The sequence below is a fragment of the Arvicola amphibius genome, chromosome 14 (assembly GCF_903992535.2).
Source record: "Arvicola amphibius chromosome 14, mArvAmp1.2, whole genome shotgun sequence".
In the NCBI taxonomy this organism is placed as follows: Eukaryota; Metazoa; Chordata; class Mammalia; order Rodentia; family Cricetidae; genus Arvicola; species Arvicola amphibius.
The window spans coordinates 8,925,710-8,946,459 of record NC_052060.1 but is presented as its reverse complement, the minus strand read 5'-3'; the positions used below and the strand labels follow the sequence as shown (position 1 = coordinate 8,946,459).

The 20,750-nt window shown below is 47.1% G+C and overlaps 1 protein-coding gene across 6 annotated transcripts in view; it reads left to right on the top strand.

The window, feature by feature from the left end:
• The window catches only part of Bcl9 (BCL9 transcription coactivator), an 85,550-nt gene extending 65,908 nt beyond the window's left edge, over window positions 1-19,642 (top strand). For 4 of the 6 annotated variants that reach the window (XM_038311873.1, XM_038311874.1, XM_038311872.1 and 1 more), the window contains 8 exons: window positions 1,867-1,947; window positions 6,095-6,407; window positions 7,298-7,614; window positions 9,606-9,792; window positions 10,572-10,671; window positions 12,724-14,962; window positions 15,993-16,253; window positions 17,366-19,642. In XM_038311873.1, the coding sequence (XP_038167801.1) occupies window positions 6,355-6,407; window positions 7,298-7,614; window positions 9,606-9,792; window positions 10,572-10,671; window positions 12,724-14,962; window positions 15,993-16,253; window positions 17,366-18,483 (4,275 nt within the window). In that variant the 5' untranslated portion in view covers window positions 1,867-1,947; window positions 6,095-6,354 and the 3' untranslated portion in view covers window positions 18,484-19,642. The remainder of the gene's footprint in view (window positions 1-1,866; window positions 1,948-6,094; window positions 6,408-7,297; window positions 7,615-9,605; window positions 9,793-10,571; window positions 10,672-12,723; window positions 14,963-15,992; window positions 16,254-17,365) is intronic. The other 2 variants (XM_038311876.1, XM_038311875.1) reach the window with 2 other exon arrangements.
• The last annotated feature ends 1,108 nt before the right edge of the window (window positions 19,643-20,750 follow it).

Below are 20,750 nucleotides of genomic sequence, written 5' to 3'. Positions count from 1 at the left end.
TAGGGTTTTGTCTCTCTGAGGTTTCTTATAATGTAAAACTGGACTGCTCTCCTTAAGTTTCCCAAAGTGAAAGTCATCAAAGCAGATGCAGGTCAAAACTACAGAGGCCACTACCCTGTATCTTGTGTGCTGCAGAGCCTTGTGTTTGATTCACCTCAGAAAGCTGAGGAGAAAGGCAGACAGTGAGAAGTGGAACTAGTATTCATGTCCCCTTGGGTTTGCGGGAATGTGGGCTGAGAGTAGCAAGCTCACTGTGATACATCGATCAACCATCAGTTGTTGGGTTTTGCTGGGTACCAGGAGCTGAGGTGATGATTGACACTGTCCTCAGGGAGTTCCCTGTCTTAACTGTAACAGTGATACTGTTTTTGAGTGTTAAATAGTGTGCGCGTAGTACTGGTGGGCCCTGGATGACATACGTAGCTGACAATCTAAGAAAATGTCCCAGAAAAGGATATAGGTAGCCATTATTCTTAAGGACGGTGGTTAGAATTTACTTTGAACACCTGAATTTTATCAGTGTTTAGCTTGCTATGAATTTTGATTTGATTCCTTAATGTTTAGTGGCCATTGAAAGGCAGTCGATGCATTTTGCCACATGAATACTAAACCACATAGCAATATTTCATGTGAACTGAAGTTTCCTGCATGTGCCCACTGAACCGTTTGTTTTTCTTTACATTCTGGAAAGAGATTGGCTCTTCCTTTTGTGTGCTTGAAGAAGCCATTTCGTTGTTGGCGAGTCAGAAGTTAAGAATGAGCAAGGAATGGAATCTTAAGGCCTTTTAGTTCCACATTCTAAGTATGACACTATGCCTTTTATGGAGTAGCGGTCATAGCACAGAAATGAAATTTGTTAAACATGACATACTTCTAATAAACTTGACTTTGTAGAGCAGGGAACTGAGAAAGCGGCATTGGAAGAATTGAAGTTGGAATTTTGATCCCGAGCTCAGTCAGATTAATTTGTGAATTTACTTAAAACTTTGCTAATCTTATAGAGTGCATTTTTAAAGATCCGCAGATAATTTAGCTCTAAGACCTTCTAGAACTGCGTCCCCTGGCAGTCACAGCTTCTGCAGTGAGATGCTTCAGCCAGTAGAGGCACCTGCGCCAAGTCTGACAGTTTGAGTTGAGCCCTCATGGTGGGAGGAGAGAACCGACTCCTACAAATTTTCCCTGGACCTCCACACACGCACCATAGCACACACATGTGCGTGCATGCACACGCATACTTCGTAAACAAATAAGTGAAAACTGTAGATCTTTAACAAAGTGTTGTAATCTAGTCTACAGAGACTGATGTTGGAAGTCATTCTGGTTCCAGCTTGCCTTAGTTCAGGACATCACGTTGCACACAGTAGGCGAGTTTGTTCTCTCCTAAGCTCCTCCTAAAGTGTGGAAATCCATTTTCTTGGCAGCCAGAGGGAGTAGCTGTGAGTGGCCCTCGGGTTGTAAGTTCAGAAGCGCCCTTGGTGTTTTGTCTCTTTGCACCTTCACAGTTAACCTTCAGTGTCTAGACCAGTTAGAAGTGGTGGAAGCCAAAAATGTGAGCTTTCTTTTTTTCCATTAAATGCCTAGAAATGTCAAAGTAGGAAAGTTGATTTTTATCTGTACTCATTATCTCCTTAGCTCTGAAAACAAAATGTATAGTTGGGAAGAAAAGAAAACCCCAAGGGCCTTAAAATATCTACAAGTTTTATATACATCCTGAACAGTTGGAAATTGATTCTGGTGCCCTCCTCTTTAAAATCCCAGAGTAAATAGAAAGCCCGTTTTTCTCTTGTTACTCCACGATTGTCACATCGATGTTGCTGACATTCACAGATATTTTTAGGAACTCTCACCCAGTTTATTTTCTTCTAGGTGAGGGTCACCTTTGAGGAAGGGGCTCCCGACTCCCCACCCCATGATGAACTCTGCAGTGTCGTGACCCTTGGGGTTCTGGTGAGTACACTTGGCTGGTCGCACAAAAACCTGTGCCTGGCTTAGGAACGTGATCTTTGCAAAAACCTTTAACTTTCTTTCATAATTGGTATTTTTTCTTCTGTCTTTCAGCTCTGTCTCCCTATTCTTCACCTTTGGCAACTGCCATTCTTTTGGTTACTTCTGAGTTCATCTTGTTAAATATGTGTGAAGTTAAATGGTATTTGCCTTTCTGTTCCTGGCTTATTTTATTTAATGTCCCCTAAATTCAACTATGTTATAAATGATAGGATTACCATGTTTTTAAGGGCAAATAGTCCCAGTGGGGAGGAGAATTTGTAGTTTTTAAATCTATTCAGCCATTGATAGATGCTTAGATAGGTTCTGTATCTTAGCTATTATTAATAATTGTGCAGTGAAGACCAGGTGTAGTGGTTCACACATTAAACCCAGCATTGGGGAGGCAGAGGCAGGTGGATCTCTCTGAGTTCAGACTGGAACTCAGTACCCCTATCTCAGAAATCCAAAAACAAAAAATATCCTGCTATGAAGATACCTCCTGGACATACTCATTTCGCTTTCTTGAATAGTTTTTTAATAGATATTCCATAGAAGCTAGGAGTGGAAGAACGGGTAATGTTAGTCTTGGTGCCTACCTTCATGGAGCTTATGTAGTGCAGTGGGGGAGACGAGTTTCCCAGGCGATAGGAGGTATGGAGAGGATTCTGGGGGACCCAAGGTGCTTTGAAACTGTGATGGAGGATTTCATGTAGGTGGGTGGTTTAAGATGAGGAAAACCGGAAGGGAAGTAGTTTTAGGAGGAAGATCAAACTAAGGCGAATCTTCATGTTCAGTCCTGTCGGTTTTGACCATCCAGGGAGGTGTCAGGTAGCAGCTGTGCTTACAGGCTTGCAGAGTACATACAAGTCAGATCCGTGGAGCCGTTGGCATAGAAGGAGCTCAATGAAGGAGAAGAGACTTGCTTCTCTCCTTCCCTCTCATTGGCACTTATTTTGGTGCCAGAAGGATATACTACAGTGGACCTGAGTGCTAACTGGCAAGATCTGTCGGACATGGGAAGTGGACGGTATGGCCGGAGAACAGAATATGAGCCCTCAGCGGGCAGGTGACTCTAGCGTGAGCCAGACCCCTGTTGGTGGGCTGAGCTTTGCAGAAAAGTAACTGGGTTTTTTTTGTTTGTTTGTTTTGATAATAATGAAGCAAAAAAGAAATGGGTAGTGTGGGGAGGAGTCTTGCAGGTTTAGTGTGAGGATGTCCCATTTGGTAAGACGTCTTCTTCCCGTTAAGTATTAGCCAAGCCCACAGACAGGAATCACAGCACTCAGGCTGTGGGGTGTGCAGGTTCCAGGCCAACCAGAGTGACAGAGTATGACACTGTCTTAAGACAAAACATCAACAAAAACCCAGTAACCCACAAACTAGCGTTAGAGAGGGAGGAAGGAAGATGGTAGGTAGGTAGGTAGAGCATATGGAGAAAATATGAAGTGGTTACCTGGCAGAAGGAGCTGACTGCCAAGTGGCTCCCCTTCCCGTACACAGCACTGCACTGTGAAGAATGCCCATCTGGGACCCAAAGGTTTGGGCCAGACCCCAGCTCTACCACTAACAGAGTGAACAGCAGTTTTTCATTATTAAGACAGGGGAGTAGTAGTTGTCTTGTGAGGTTGCTGTGAATGAGCTTATACATGTATGAAGTGCGTAGAATGATGCCTAGGGCCTAGTGAAAAACTTCAGATTTCTGAAGAGAAGGGAAAAGCATGAAAGTAGAGGGAAGTCCTGGGGGATGGAGTCCTGTGCAGATGGAAGTAGACCTGAGGAGTGAGGTGTCTTCGCTTCAGGGGGAAGTCCTCTGGGGGTCCTGTGCACGATGTTTTCCAGTCCTTCGCTGTTGGAGAGTCGTCTTCTTCATGGCTGTCGTGAGACATCTGTGGGCTTTGCTCAGTTGTTCTTACTCTCAGAGGCAGGCTAGAGCCAGGCCTGATGCCTTCTTTGAGCACCTCTCTCAGGTTAGGAATTAGAAGCCTGGACTTTATTCTCAGCTCTTGTTCTTTCATGTTCCTTTTAACCTCTGTTCTGTCTGTCCATCTACAAACTAAGGTTGAGGAAACTGGGTTAGAAGAGAGCCGGGTCTGAGAGCGCTGATTGGCTAGAAAAGCCATTCCTGCCTGTACACTCTGGTTCATTCAGATGGAAAATACTGCCGGTCAAGGTCAGGGAAATTGTGAGAATAAGAAATTGTATGTGAAAGTACTTTGAAAATAAGAATATTTTATGTTCATGGCATCATTATTAGAAATAATCTGTGCTTCCAGCTCGTCATAAATGCCTGGCGGGCAAATGAGCCAGTTTGATATTTGGGATGTATTTTGCATTTCTTGGGAAGAAGTGTGCAGCACAAACGCCTGGTGTTTTTGTTTTCTGAGAAGCTGGTAAGTCATGGAGGACCCAACCGTACCCTTAGTACATCATGCTGAGTAGCATAGAGAAACCAGAGAACATACAATCAGGTTCTTGTCTTCAAAGAGCACAGTCTTCACAGGGAGGAAATAGACACAAAGGATTGTTCGGTGCCAGTGACTGAGCACTAAACTGTGGTACCGATGGAAGCACCGGAAGTTACACACAGATTATACAGCTGATAACGGCTTTCCTTGGCGGAGGTAACACTCTGGCCTTGTCCACTCGAGATTCATTTGCTGTGTCTGCTTTACCGATGATTACTACTTTGGAAAAAGAATGTAAAAAGTTTCTGATCTTAACTTGTCACATTTCTCAACCAAATCCACCCTATAGTTTAAACTGTAAAAGGAAACAGACCGAAGGTAGTAGGGGATAGAAATGAGACCTTAAGTGTAATTATGCTCAGTGTGTTCTTTAGAGCTCTGCTCTGGAGGCCATCTTAGAACCACTCCAGAATATCTTTTCTAGTTCTCCTTCCTGCCAGGAAAAGGTGTCGTTCTGTGTGCTCAAAACCTCCCTAATTCCCTTCCTGGCCTAGGTGAAATGGGGACTATTGGAAATGCCTCGTTGAAAGAATTTTGCACTGACAGTTATCATACCAGTTACCATACAACCACGATTTAACCATAACTAAGGAGCCTCCTGGTTTTAGTCAAGTCTTTGAGACTCTCAAAATACGTGTGAGCTTTATAACACACGAGCTGTTTCTAGCTCCTTTTAATTTTGTAGCCACTGATCCTTCACCAGACATTCCCTTCCTTCGGCCCCATACGTGGTCAGCAAGAGAGCAGCAGGTGGAGGAGAGGGAAGAGCAGGTCGTTGTGGTGACAGGAAGATGCTCGTGGAACTTCTGGGAGGGACCCGTGATGGAGAATAAATATCATGGTTCCCTAGCCTGCTGTCTGGGCTTCCCTAAATAAAGGACTTTTTCGTTTGTTCCATAGCTAGGTTTGGGAATATTTATTGACCTTTATGCTTCAAATTAGCCTTGCAAATTGGCTCAAAAAATACCTTAGCCTTCAAAGATAGTTTTTTACCTTCAAAACTGTGGCTCATTGCCATGCTTCCCATGTCCCTGTCATTAAGGTGAGAACACAGGCACAGAATCTGCATAATTTAATAGAAGAATCATGGAAACCGGGGGCAGAACTGATTGTATTGGTATTAGCTTAATATTTGTTTTCAGAAGAGTCTCCTTCGGTGCCCCATCACCCTCAAGCCCACAGAGTAAAGGCATCGATAATTTGCTGCATGGTTTGAAATTGGGGTGGGCTTGTTATATGTCTCTCCTTGTTTGCCACCACAGCCAAACACCAGAGATCAGTACCCTCTGGTTTGAAGGCATTATTTCAAAGCATACTTTGGAGGGAGACAACCCAAACCCATTGAGACTTTTATATTCAGAAATAAACACAAGGCAGAATAAATGGCTAAAAATGAAATCCTTTTCTCTCCTTCAGACAGAGACTGCTTGAATGGGAGGCCTGTGTGCTCATTAGAAATCCTTAGTTTTCTTCAGTTGCTCGATTGCCAGAGCCAGTGGCTGTGACATGCCTGTCACCCTTCCCCTTCATCCCGAGGGAGCTGAAGCACGGCCCAGATGTCTCTTGTTGTGCTGGTCCCGTTGGAAGGTGTTTTCTGCCTTTGTTTTCATTCTTACCTTCCCCTTTATATCCTTTTCCTGTAGTGGGACCTGGAGATGCGAGATTTTCCTTCGACAGCAGGAGGCACACGCTCAGAGAATGCTGGAACTTCAAGGGGGAAGGACCCACTTCCACAGCAGAGAAAAACGAAGAGGAAAAAGGCGAGCTGGCAGCCAGCACTAAGGGACATACCAAACAAGCAGTGGGCAACTGCCTCTGCCCCCAGCAGCTACTTCTGCTGCAGCCCGAGAGGAACTCGGTGAGCCCATCCCAGTTAGTGACCGAAAGCTCAGGATTTCAATCAATGCATTCCAGTAACCCTAAAGTGAGGAGCTCTCCGTCAGGAAACACACAGAGGTAAGGGCCCGGGCCTCACTGCCACCCCTGAGGGATGGCACGTGTATACCACACACACTGGTGGATCAGTGTGTAGAATTAGACGCAGGATAGTCCCCAGTGGGAAAGAAAGAGGAAACAATGGGGTAGTAACAGCTGGTAGCCAACCTGATGCTGCAATTTTTCTGGGTTACTCTCTCAGCCACCATTCCCATGCCTCCCACCTTTCCCCTTTTCCCACCCCTTGCAAAGCACAAACAGAAGGACCTTAAAGACCAACCAGAACCATCTGTGGAAACTGAGGCATAGATTGATGAGGTCCTAGAGCTAAAACACCGCCTGCAGCCTTTGCCGTGTTTCTCAGTACTCGGATGTAAAGAATGTCTTTCCTGGGGGTGGGCGCGCCCTGCTCTGGTGCTATGCTGCTGCCAGGAAGGGTGCTGGAGGATTTCCCTAACTTGACGGCACTAGTGGGTTTTCCTTCTGCCCTTGGGCCCGCTTGCTTGTTCTGCAGAGGAGCTAGGCTTTCGTTACAGCTGTTCCTTGTCATCAGCCTGGGGGTGGTAGTATTTTGATCTTAACGATGTCTGTTTGTTTACTCTGAGCTAGTCTTAGTGTGAGAGTCACTTTCCTATGTACATAGAAACGGTTGTCCTTTATTGACAGAAACCCTAGAGATAGGTCCCCATGTGACTCTGGTGTTCCTGAGCTCTGGAGGCCATTCTGTTTGATCCTCCTCTCTGTTGATAGCTCCAAGATGGGGGCCAGGGAGGCAGGGACTAGCATGTGGGCAAGGTGAAATGTGGGGTGGGTTATTTAGCATGCAGGGTCTCCTTAACTCATTATAGAAACACTAATTTGTACTGACCATATTTGGTATCTGATCTCTCTTTGTTATTTGTTTCTTTTAGTAGCCCTAAGTCAAAGCAGGAGGTGATGGTCCGTCCCCCTACAGTGATGTCCCCATCTGGAAACCCCCAGCTGGATTCCAAATTCTCCAATCAGGGTAAACCGGGGGGCTCAGCCAGCCAATCCCAGCCATCCCCCTGTGACTCCAAGAGTGGGGGCCATACCCCTAAAGCACTCCCTGGCCCAGGTGGGAGCATGGGGCTGAAGAATGGGGCTGGAAATGGTGCCAAGGGCAAGGGGAAAAGGGAGCGAAGTATTTCCGCCGACTCCTTTGATCAGAGAGATCCTGGGACTCCAAACGATGACTCTGACATTAAAGGTATGTCTATAAGCTCTTTGAGACTCAGAGGGAAGTTGGTGTTCCCTGGGGAAGGCTTCTGACATTTACTAGAGGCCAGAAGCTGCTGTCACTAAAGTGGGAGAGTTGGTGGCAGATTCAGGAACTGTCACAGCTTAGGAAAGACCATTGCTTTTCAATTTTCTCCTCATTAAAAGAGAGGCTAGAACACCTTGTTGAGGAGCTCTTGCTCTTGGATGTGCATGTGGTTTGAGCAGATGTTTTGCCGGCCTAGGCTATGTTCAGGAGCATATTCTGACCTCTGCACTGTTGTCCTTCGGTCAAGCCAGTAGCTGCCCTTCAGCCTGTGGCCCACACTGGAGCGGGTTCTCTGGCATTCCTGCCTCTCGGAGAAATCCTCCACGACTTGGGTTTTGTGCTTGCCGGTTGCCACTTTGCCAGACTCCTAGACACAACGGGAAGCTTTAATGGCCCTGGCACTAGTCCAGAGCTGTCACGGCTGATTTCAGGGTGGCAGGAATGAGGTGGCTACCAGATGTGGTAGAAGTTTGGCAGGCACTACAGTGTAATGAGCCAGGAAACGGTATTGGTGTGGGACTTAAGGCTTTTTTCTTCCTACAGGAAAACTTAAAAGAAAAAAAAAAAGGATCTTAGGAGTAGGCCAGAATGTGAAGTTACAATTTAACAAGTGAAAGTGAGATTTCCCCAGCCCAAAGTCAAAGGGAAAAGCTGAATAATTACTCCCTGCCTCCTTCTCTTTCTTACTCCCCTTCCTGAAGTGTTCTTGGGAATTCTGTTACAAATCCCAGCACTCTCTTGGGGGTGCAGTCAGCAAGACAAATCGTTGTCATCTTTAAGAGTTTGCGTGCACCTAGAAGCCAATCATTAGACCACCAGTATAAAATATGATCAATGCCAAAATACTAGAAGGGGGCTATGAGTTCGATTAACAGGGGCATCTTGTCATGTCTAAGAAGTTTCCGGAAGGTTGCCAGGGAGGAGGGACAGTCATGCTAATATGTGCACTACAGACATATGCTAATATGTATACTGCAGACATATGATAACGTGCACTTCAGGCAAGCTAACATGTGCACCACAGACATATGCTAATATGTGTACTACAGACATATAGCATGTGCACTACAGACATGTGCTAATATGTGTGCTAAAGACATGCTGATATGTGCACTATAGACATGTGCTAATATGTATACTACAGATGTGCTAATATTTATATTGTAGACATATGCTAATATGTGCACTACAGACATGTGTTAATGTTTACTGCAGACATGTTAATATATACACTATAAACATGCTAATATGTGCACTGTAAACATATGTACTGCAGACATGCTAATATGTACACTATAAACATGCTAATATGTGTACTATAGACATGTATGTGTACTGTAGACATATGCTAATATGGGCACTGTAGACGTGCTAATATGTGTACTACAGACATGCTAATATGTGCACTACAGAATATGCTAATATTTATACTACAGACATATGCTAATATGTGTACCACAGACATGCTAATATGTATACTACAGACATATGCTAATATGGGCACTATAGACATATATGTGTACTACAGATGTACTAATATATGTACTACAGCCTTGTGCTAACATGTACTACAGACATGTGCTCACATGTGCACTGCAGACATATGCTAACATGTGCACTAGACATGCTAACATGCACACTATAGACATGCTAGTATGTGCACTATAGACATGCTAATATATGTACTACAGACATGTGCTAACATGTTAATCTGTGCACTACAGACAGAAGAGAGGATGGGAGGAGTGCTATAGAGTGAGTCATTTAGGGAAGAAGTACTGGAGATATATGAGTAGAAGAGATGTTTCCAGTCAGCAAGGAACATGTTCTTGAAGTTTTCAAGCTGGATTTGTGTGTAATTCTGTAATTACTGGTGGGAAGGCTGGGGCAGTCAATTTGTTCTCTCTATGACAGCGAGTCTTTCATTCTTTTAGAATGTAATTCTGCAGACCACATCAAGTCCCAGGATCCCCAGCACACACCACACTCCATGACCCCATCAACTGCTACAGCCCCCAGGTCTTCCACTCCTCATGGCCAAACTACTGCCCCAGAACCCATACCTGCTCAGAAGACTCCAGCCAAAGTGGTGTATGTGTTTTCTACTGAGATGGCAAATAAGTAAGTTGGTGGCTGTGTCTTAGTGTAGAGCACGCCTTGTGTGTTGTGGAACCAGAGCTCTTATTCTGCTGCCCTGGGCAGGGGTGGCTGCTGACAGTGCTTCATTGGCTGTGTTGGGAGAGAGAGAGAGTGAGTGAGGATATGTGAAACACCGGTTGAGTGCACAATATGCACTCTTCCATGGTTTGTGTGTTCTTTTTTTAAAAAAAACATACTACAAACAGTACATGTCTATACTAGAATAATGAGAAAATATAAGGAGAACAATCTCTGGAGTCACCAAAAGTAGCTACTGTGAACAGTTTGCCGTGTGTGTTTCAGGTGGTTAGATGAAGCAGTGAAGTGTTAAGCTTTTCAGGAATACCTACACTTCACCCCTCCTCTCTCACAAGGCACAGGCTGGATTTCACAGTTCTGCTATCTCTAGATGTGTGGAATTCCATGTTCGCCCTTCCTAGCTGCTGTTTGAATTAGGGTTTTCTGTAAACTGCCTGACTGGGTTGGATTGAATTGAAGATCTTTAGTGTGTTGTTGTTGCTGTTTTTCAATGCCTCTGCGGGAATTCGCTTGTAGTCATCTTCTGACTTCAGACATTTGATGGTGAATGATAAGCATAAATAATGAAGTGTGTTTCCTTTGATGTCTTCTCATTCACCATTCCTAGTGGTTCTGTATACCCCATCCAGAACCTTGGAAGCCCAGTCCAGGGTGGGCACATCTAGAACCACAACTCACAAAACAGAAGCAAGTGCTAGTGCATTGTCTCTGTGTCTTTGCAGGGCTGCAGAGGCTGTGCTGAAGGGCCAGGTCGAAACGATTGTCTCTTTCCATATCCAGAACATCTCCAACAGCAAGACAGAGAGAAGCACAGCCCCCCTGGTATGTTGTTTAGAACTCGAATAATGGCATCGAGGTTCTGCAATGCCTGAAAAGGGGATAAATTAAATTGCTGGCACAAGCAGCATCCTGGGTATTTAACTGTAGGATCTTAGGCTTATCACATGGTAGGAAGTGACAGCTCAGCCTAATGACACCATAATTGGAGTCTGGTGACTCTCCAAATGATTCTTATTTGTTTCAGATCGAGACCCATTGAGTGCTTTTTTTAAAATTTATTTTATTATTTTGTGTGTATGAGTGTTTTGCCTGCATGTATATCTGTGTGCCATATACCTGCCTGGTACCTAAGGAGGTGGAGAACCTCCATGTGGATGCTGGGAATCAAGCCCAGGTTCTTTCCAAGAACAACAAGTACTCTTGACCAGTGAGCCAAGTGCTTTTTAATATCTTGATATTTTCAAAATTACAGTTGAGTCTGTTCCCTACCTAGATCTTAAGTACCCAGTATAAACTACGCTAGAGAAAAAGTGTGCAGTGTTTCTTGTAACCATATAGATTTCCATGTGGAATCAAAACCATTTGTCGTGAAGAGGCACTGTACCAGTGCCTCTTTAAATCCTGGGATCAGATTTAAAGTCCTAGACACAGTTTCTGCTTTCAAAGAGCATAAAGTCTAATCCTGAGATGAGCCTTAGACAAGAAAAAAAGTTGAATGACAATAATCAATCAGTTGTAATTCAAGATAAAATAGGTGGCTTCTTTTCTAGTTTATTTATCAAAGAGGGCTCCATCTCCAGGGTCAGCAGCACTTGGGCTTTCCTAAGGTCAGACAAGGTGCTTCACACTCCCCAGTCTCCTCTACTACTCAGTGGTGGGGACAGGTACAAACCCCTGGTCCTGGAGTGCACGGGGCATGTTGTCATGCAGTTGTCTTAATGACAGTTCCTAATACAGTTGCCTGCTCCACTTTATCTGGGACTACAATGACTTTGGAACAAGAGTTGAGGAGGGGATTGGTAAAGACTCAGTGGTTTCTTCTACTTCTTTATGACATCAGTACCCACCTGTAGCAAACTCATCAAAACAGGCAGCAATACCAAACCTAAAATAGCAACTAAGCAAAGGTGTCCTCCACAGACATGGAATATGCTTTTGATCATTCAGAAACATACATATTCATATCACAAATAAACACACCATAGACACTTGTAAATATACATTTATGTTTGAAACATAAACTGTTCATATGTATAGAAAACATGGAGATTCATGTATACATTTACACACAGGCAAACAGTCCAACTAAGAGCAAAAAACACAGTGTCCATGTTGTCGGTGAGCACGCTTTTGTCTGAATGTAGTGTAGCAGCCGTCCTTAATAAATGATAAGCAGTCATCCAGCCTGTTAAATGGGACAGCTTTGTTGATTGGAAAAAACAGATCCAGAGATACTGTGCGCTAGATAGTCTCAGGTTTCTCTACAGACACTTCCTGCCTACAGATTATCTTAACTACGCCAATATACAAACTCTTATCAAATATGGAATCAGTGATCACAGAAACCAGAGACACCAGGTCCATGGAAACTCAAGGAGGAAGTAAGCTGGTAGTCACTCTACAGAGGAGGCCTTGGCATGGAGCCGCCTTCTCGACTGCAAAACCACAAGTGACTTTTAGTTTCTCTTTCAGTTAGAAATATCAGACCTTTGGATTGATAGTGATAAGTCTGTATGAGCAGGGGAAAAGGAAAAGGTGTTGGGTATAACCCCCCATATACCAAAAAAATGAATCTTTCCCTAAGTCAGAAGCATTGCAGACACCTCAAAACAGATGCTCAGAGCCTGGCACATGCATGAAGTTATTGAAACCTAATTTTCAGGAAGAGAAAGAGGGTGATGCTATTCAGTATCAGGTTTAAGAAGGGGGGGATTAAAAAAATAAACGTGTTTCATGTCCAAAAATTGGTTATCCATGAAAGGCAGTATCAGTATGGATTTATGTTACTGGGACACAACTTTTATATCTTATTTCTTTAATTGCCCTTCTGCTCAGTTCACCATTATGTAATAAAAGCATCGTATTTGTCTTCAGAACACACAGATACCCGCCCTTCGGAATGATCCAAAACCCCTGCCACAGCAGCCGCCAGCTCCCACCAGCCAGGACCAGAACTCTTCGCAGAGTGCCAGACTGCAGCCAACTCCGCCCATTCAGGCACCAGCACCCAAGCCTGCTGCAGCCCCGCGTCCCCTGGACCGGGACAGTCCCGGGGTAGAAAATAAACTGATTCCTTCTGTGGGCAGTCCTGCCAGCTCCACTCCACTGCCCCCAGATGGTACTGGGCCAAACTCGACACCCAACAATCGAGCAGTGACCCCTGTCTCCCAGGGGAGCAATAGCTCTTCAGCAGATCCCAAAGCTCCCCCACCTCCACCGGTGTCCAGTGGCGAGCCCCCGACGCTGGGTGAGAACCCTGACGGCCTGTCTCAGGAGCAGCTGGAGCACCGGGAACGCTCCTTACAGACTCTGAGAGATATTCAGCGCATGCTCTTCCCCGATGAGAAAGAGTTCACAGCAGGACAAACAGGGGGTCCCCCGCCAAACACTGGGGTTTTAGATGGACCTCAGAAAAAAACAGAAGGGCCAATACAGGCCATGATGTCTCAATCCCAAAGCCTAGGTAAGGGACCTGGGCCCCGGACAGATGTGGGAGCTCCATTTGTCCCTCAAGGACACAGAGATGTGCCCTTTTCTCCGGATGAAATGGTCCCACCCTCTGTGAACTCCCAGCCTGGGCCCATCGGACCCGACCACCTGGACCATATGACTCCTGAGCAGATAGCCTGGCTGAAGCTGCAGCAGGAGTTTTATGAGGAGAAGAGGAGGAAGCAGGAGCAGGTGGTTGTCCAGCAGTGCTCGCTCCAGGACATGATGGTCCATCAGCACGGGCCCCGAGGAGTGGTCCGAGGGCCTCCCCCTCCATACCAGATGGCCCCTAGTGAAGGCTGGGCACCTGGGGCAGAGCCATTTCCCGATGGGATCAACATTTCACATTCTCTACCCCCAAGGGGCATGGCTCCCCACCCCAACATGCCAGGGAGCCAGATGCGCCTTCCTGGGTTTGCAGGGATGATGAATTCTGAAATGGAGGGACCGAATGTGCCCAACCCGGCATCCAGACCAGGTCTTACTGGAGTCAGTTGGCCAGACGATGTGCCAAAAATCCCAGATGGTCGAAGTTTTCCTCCTGCCCAGGGTGTCTTCAGTGGTCCTGGCCGAGGAGAGCGGTTCCCGAACCCGCAAGGCTTGTCTGAAGAGATGTTTCAACAGCAGCTGGCAGAGAAGCAGCTGGCTCTCCCCCCAGGGATGAGCATGGAGGGCGTCAGGCCCGGCATGGAAATGAATAGGATGATTCCAGGCTCCCAGCGCCACATGGAGCCAGGAAGTAACCCCATTTTCCCTCGAATACCAGTTGAGGGTCCTCTGAGCCCTTCCCGGGGTGACTTTCCCAAAGGAATGCCTCCACAGATAGGCCCTGGTCGGGAACTTGAGTTCGGGATGGTTCCTGGTGGGATGAAGGGGGATGTCAGTCTAAATGTCAACATGGGATCCAGCTCTCAGATGATACCTCAGAAGATGAGAGAGGCTGGGGCAGGCCCTGAGGATATGATAAAATTACGCCCTGGTAGCTCAGACATGCTGCCTGCCCAGCAGAAAATGGTGCCCCTGCCATTTGGTGAGCACCCTCAGCAGGAGTATGGTGTGGGTCCTAGGCCCTTCCTTCCCATGTCTCAGGGTCCAGGCAGCAACAGTGGCTTGCGGAATCTCAGAGAACCAATTGGGCCCGACCAAAGGACTAACAGCCGGCTCAGTCATATGCCACCACTACCTCTCAACCCTTCCAGTAACCCCTCTAGCCTCAACACTGCTCCTCCAGCTCAGCGTGGCCTGGGGCGGAAGCCTTTGGATATATCTGTGGCAGGCAGCCAGGTGCATTCCCCAGGCATTAACCCCCTGAAGTCTCCTACAATGCACCAAGTCCAGTCTCCAATGCTGGGCTCGCCCTCGGGGAACCTCAAGTCCCCTCAGACTCCATCACAGCTGGCAGGCATGCTGGCAGGCCCAGCTGCTGCTGCTTCCATTAAGTCCCCTCCTGTCTTGGGGTCTGCTGCTGCTTCGCCTGTTCACCTCAAGTCTCCGTCACTTCCTGCCCCGTCGCCTGGATGGACCTCCTCTCCCAAACCTCCCCTTCAGAGTCCTGGGATCCCTCCAAACCACAAAGCGCCCCTCCCCATGGCCTCTCCGGCCATGCTGGGGAGTGTGGAGTCAGGTGAGTGCTCACATCCGCACCCTTGTAGCTGAAGGCTGCTAGGGTTTGTGTTCTAAGAAAACTCGGGTCTTGATGGTATAGTCAAAGGTAGTGGCCTTTGTCAAAATCTGTTGCAAGGTGCATGATGGTCAATAATTCCTGGCAGAGAGTGTAGTTAGTTCCCTGAGTAATTTACATTTGCACATGAATACATAATGGTGAAATAGAATGTCAGCGGTGGTTAAATGTGGTTTCCTAAAATACTGGAACCACTCATTTCAGGGGGTCACTGTCCATTCAAAAGAATGAATGTAAGCCCAACCAGGGTTAGGGGCCTGCGCTAAGACCTAGGAGGATCCTCCCTGGTGGACTGCTGTAGTCACACATCAGCTGCAGTTTGCTACAGTGTTTTCTTCCTAGGAGAGACTCTGGCTGATGATGACATTTTCCTGATGGGACCGAGGTGGTCAGTGGAGTAGTCCTGGGGTGTTAACTACTAGGTTGGTGCCATCTCCACTTGAAACACTAGAATCGGAATAAGGCAGGCGATTTACCCTAGCAGAGCTAAAATATCTCTCTGTGGGGTAGCAGTTCACTAGCACAGTGGGGTGGAAATTAACCAGGAGTTTGTGCCGAGAGCTGGGGTTAGTACCCGAGGGTAGAGTACAAGCCTCTCTCCTTGGCTTGTAAGCATCTGAGTCGCGATTGGCAGGGAAAGAGATCCACTTGTTTCACACCAATCATCAAGCATTGTCTGTAAGCTGTGTTCTCCCCAAGCTTAACTAATATTTCTAGCACATTCCTGGTGTGTTTGTCTTCACATCTGCTGATCTGTCACCTCTACATCACACTGTGATGTCCCTCTGTACAGAGCCTGTCACCTCTACATCACACTGTGGTGTCCCTCTGTACAGAGCCTGACTGGAAGTCTGAGATCCCTGCCCTGTTCACCTGTCTTGTTCTCAGCCTCTCTGGGCCATAGTCACAGCACCCAGCACCATTCAGGAAGCGTCTAATCAATCCCATGTCTCCTTTTGCTTTGTTCTGTTAGGTGGCCCCCCGCCTCCTACAGCCAGCCAGCCTGCCTCTGTGAACATCCCAGGAAGTCTTCCTTCTAGCACACCTTACACCATGCCTCCAGAGCCAACCCTTTCCCAGAACCCACTCTCAATTATGATGTCGCGAATGTCCAAGTTTGCAATGCCCAGTTCTACCCCATTGTACCACGATGCCATCAAGACTGTGGCCAGCTCTGATGACGACTCACCTCCAGCTCGTTCGCCCAACTTGCCGTCAATGAATAATATGCCAGGTAAGACAGGGCCGGAACTGGTCCTGGGTAGAGCAGCAGCTTTGTAAAGTGTTTACTCAACAGCTACACACCTACATAGATGGAAGTTGAATAAACTGAAGAACGCACTCTGAATTTCTGTAAACTGAATGTCTTGCCTAGTTGACGCTGGGCCAGTGTGGTTCTGATCTGGTGAGAAGGAAAGCAGCAGGTGTGGTCTGTTCGGTAGTGGTGATCTGATCTTGTGTGGGGGTGCGTTTTGGATTGGGCTCTCCTAAAGCAGTACTGAAGAGCCTCTTTTTAACATACTGACTGCACTGTCTTTTATTTCTGAGTTTCTGGGTGGGCAGCTTCAGAGCCCAGGTCCTGCCTTGCGTCCTGTACACTTTCCTCCTGTGCTCACTCCTGCCAGCCCCACTACCAGGGAGTGACCTGGAGTGGTGATGGTCAGCAGGGAACTGTGGTTTCTCAGCTATGGGTATCTGGTTCCAGTTTCATCCTGATTGTTAGGCATGCTGTCTATTCATCAGTGATCCTAACTAACCAGGTGAGGACACGCTCTGTGACTGTCACAAGCAGCAGCGCTATTGGCTTTAATTCCTAGAGAACAAATACTTACATATCCCTGAGTCAGCTGCAGTGTTCCTTGGCCATAAGTTACTGTTTCTTTAATGGTTTAATGCCCTCTTTATGGCAATACAGAATAATACTAAATTCCGATTGAGAAAAAAGACCTGCTTGGTTTCCTTCCTGGTATTTGTGCTACTTGAACTTAGAGACTGACACTTCAGAGCAGGCTGCATGTGAGCCCCCCAGACAGATTGTTTTCTCCTATATAAACTGTCTCCAATGAAGAAGACCATGCTCATTTGAAAGTTGACTTAGACCTTTTCAGAGCGAATGTCTTCCGTGCTGTCTTTAGTTGTACAGCTAAAGGCTCGATCCTGTGTTGTCTGTTTCCCAGTGCTGCTGGTCTGTGTGCCTCCAAGTGTGTTACAACTTTTGGTGACAGGGATTAGGATTTTCCCAGCACAATGAACATATCACATAATTTTTTTGTTAATGTGATTTGTTAGAATTTTTGTGAGTTGCTTTTAGTTGAGTTGATTCCTTTGATATCTTTATTTTTCTAGGAATGGGCATTAATACACAGAATCCTCGAATTTCAGGTCCAAACCCTGTGGTTCCGATGCCAACCCTCAGCCCGATGGGAATGACCCAGCCACTCTCTCACTCCAATCAGATGCCCTCTCCTAATGCCATGGGACCCAGCATACCTCCTCATGGGGTCCCAATGGGCCCTGGCTTGATGTCACACAATCCTATCATGGGACATGGGTCCCAGGAGCCTCCAATGGTACCTCAAGGACGCATGGGCTTCCCCCAGGGCTTCCCTCCAGTACAGTCTCCTCCTCAGCAGGTTCCATTCCCTCACAATGGCCCCACTGGGGGACAAGGCAACTTCCCAGGAGGAATAGGATTCCCAGGAGAAGGCCCGCTTGGTCGCCCCAGCAACCTGCCCCAAAGTACAGCAGATGCAGCACTTTGCAAACCTGGAGGCCCAGGGGCTCCTGACTCCTTTACTGTCCTGGGGAACAGCATGCCTTCCGTGTTTACAGACCCAGATCTGCAGGAGGTAATCCGACCTGGAGCCACCGGAATACCTGAGTTCGATCTCTCCCGCATTATCCCTTCAGAGAAGCCCAGCCAGACACTGCAGTACTTCCCTCGAGGGGAAGTCCCAGGCCGCAAACAGCCACAGGGTCCTGGACCTGGGTTTTCTCACATGCAGGGGATGATGAGCGATCAAGCCCCTAGAATGGGACTAGCATTACCTGGCATGGGAGGCCCGGGGCCAGTAGGAACTCCAGACATTCCTCTTGGTTCATCTCCATCCATGCCAGGCCACAACCCAATGAGACCACCAGCCTTTCTCCAGCAAGGCATGATGGGACCTCATCACCGGATGATGTCACCAGCACAATCTACAATGCCCGGCCAAGCCACCCTGATGACCAATCCAGCTGCTGCTGTGGGCATGATTCCCGGCAAGGATCGGGGGCCTGCTGGGCTCTATACCCACCCAGGGCCTGTGGGCTCTCCAGGCGTGATGATGTCCATGCAGGGCATGATGGGACCCCAACAGAACATCATGATCCCGCCACAGATGAGGCCCCGGGGCATGGCTGCTGATGTGGGCATGGGTGGATTTAGCCAAGGACCTGGCAACCCAGGAAACATGATGTTTTAAGCTGCTACACTTGGATGTGCCCATCCTTGTTGAGGAGATCCCAGGTCCTGTGAGCTGCCCTGACGGAGTTCCAGGACTCCTCACTGTTGGTCAGGCAATAGAAGAGCGACCCGACCGGGGGCTGCTTTGGGGGAAGAGGGAACCGAGAATGTATGGATTTACCGGAAAACAAATTATTCATTTAACCAACAGGTGTGTTTTTTTTAAGATTTATTTTTTAAAAATTATTTTTGTGGACTTGGGGATCCCGTGATGGCACCTCCTTTGGGGAATCGTAGCCGTGCTTTGAGAGTCGCCATCAGTCATGTGTTGCACCATTCTTGCGTGTTTACGTCCTTTGGACTGGCTTCTCCCAGGATTCTTTTCTGTTTTGATTTTTGATTTGGGCTTTATTTTGTGTGTGTGTGTGTGTGCGTGCGCGTGCGTGCGTGCGTGTGTGTGTGTGTGTGTGTGTGTACTGTACTATATTGTAAAAGGGATTTTAGCAGAGACTTTAGTCTTTGGGGCAAGAGGAGAACAGGAGTGCTGGGTTGTTTACTTTAGATGGAGAATCCATCTTCAGACCTTGGACTATTTTCTTTCAACTCCAGTGTATAGAAAAACCAAACTACGACCTCAGAGCAGAGTATTAATGAAAAGCACAAAAAAAGGAGCTAAGTTCAGCAGGGGTGGGGGGAGGGGGGAAATTTTCTTTTTAAAAATACTGACACTTGGGACATTTGTTTTACAGTCCCCTGCGCTCCAGCGCAGCCTGTCTCTCCCGGTGTACAAACCCACCTCACGGTTCTCTCCCCTCCTCTCTTCCTCCAGTTCCTTGGTTAAGTGTGTTTCCTTCCCTGTGACCCCACTGGTGACCCTCAGCTTCCCCCTCTCTCCACTTCCCCTTGGCAGCTGCAATACCCGGGTTCTCTGGGGGACACTCTAGGGAGGCCTGGCCTCTGCCTCCCCTGCCCTCTGGCCCCTCCCTTCCCGGCTGTACTCTTCCTTGCCCACCTTGTTTCTTGTTCTCCTTTTCTTAGGAATTCCCAAGTGGATTTTATTAATGTGGGAATGGAACCAATGCTAAAAGCTATCCAGGATTTTGTTTTTGTTTTGAATTTTGTGTTCCTTCCCCTTCCTCCCTCCTCCCATGCGTGAAACGTTCTGTGTAATCTTCATTAAATTTGGTACAAAACCACTTGCCAGAGCTGTGGTGTCAGAAAATAAATATATTGTTTCTTACAAAACTGAACTGCATTGTCGTGCCTTTGGATTCCTGTTCCTTTGCTGTCAGGTCTGATGCACTGGTTGCCCAGTGACCGGATCCTCATATTGGAGTTAGCCGTAGGAATGGGGAAAGAGAAAGGAGCATACCTTGCTGTCAACGACTTTTCCTAGGAAATCCAGTCAGAGCAGAAGAGCAACCTTGGCCTCACAGCTGACCTTTTCCACGAGAGCAAGAACTGGCCCTCGCTAGGATCGTCCTGGGTGAGAGCCAGCAAAATGGTGTAGATCAATTAGGAAGGCCAAGGTATATCTTTAGTTATTTAAATGTTTTAAGCCCTGCCCCCAGATCTTCCTGGGGTAAAATACCGCTGCACCTACACATCTTGTGTTTTGACAAGCCACAAGATTGTGTGGTCCCTTCTGCCCAGCCTCCTCTCCAGCCTGCCCCTGGTCACTTCTGCTGCCTGTACTCAATCTGTGCACAGTCTGCTTCCCGCCATGCGAGCCTGGCACATTGGTGTGGTGTGTATCCTGCAAGGTACACTCGGAGCTCTCTCTTCTATTCCTGTACAGTTGGTTTTGTTCTGGTGTGTGTATTTCTTTTGAGTTTTAAAGCACTTGGTGATCAGTGACTGGGTGTGCATGTGTGTGTGTGTGTGTGTGTGTGTGTGCGCGCGCGTCTTTGTTATAAGGCAAGAGAAGCTGAGCCCCAAGCAGAAGGTGCAGGGCTCCCTGCAGTTAGACCTGTACAAATTAGACTTTGCTGTTTTTTCACACTTTGTTGGCGGTGAATGCTGCTCTCTCTGACGAGTTTCTGGGAAGCTGCTTTCGTCTGGAGATGTAGTCCGCTCGCTCACCAACACAGGAGCCCAAACAACAAAAAGGGACGTGAACTTTGGGGAATCCATGCTGCGGGTCTCCTCAGTGTGTGCTTTCCTTTGGTTTTTAAGAGGACCTATGAGATACACCATAGTCGTCTTTACAGGTGGAGCAGTTGAACCTCGAGTTTCAGAAGTGACCTAATCCAATCTACTCTGTTGATGTTGGATGATACATTTTAT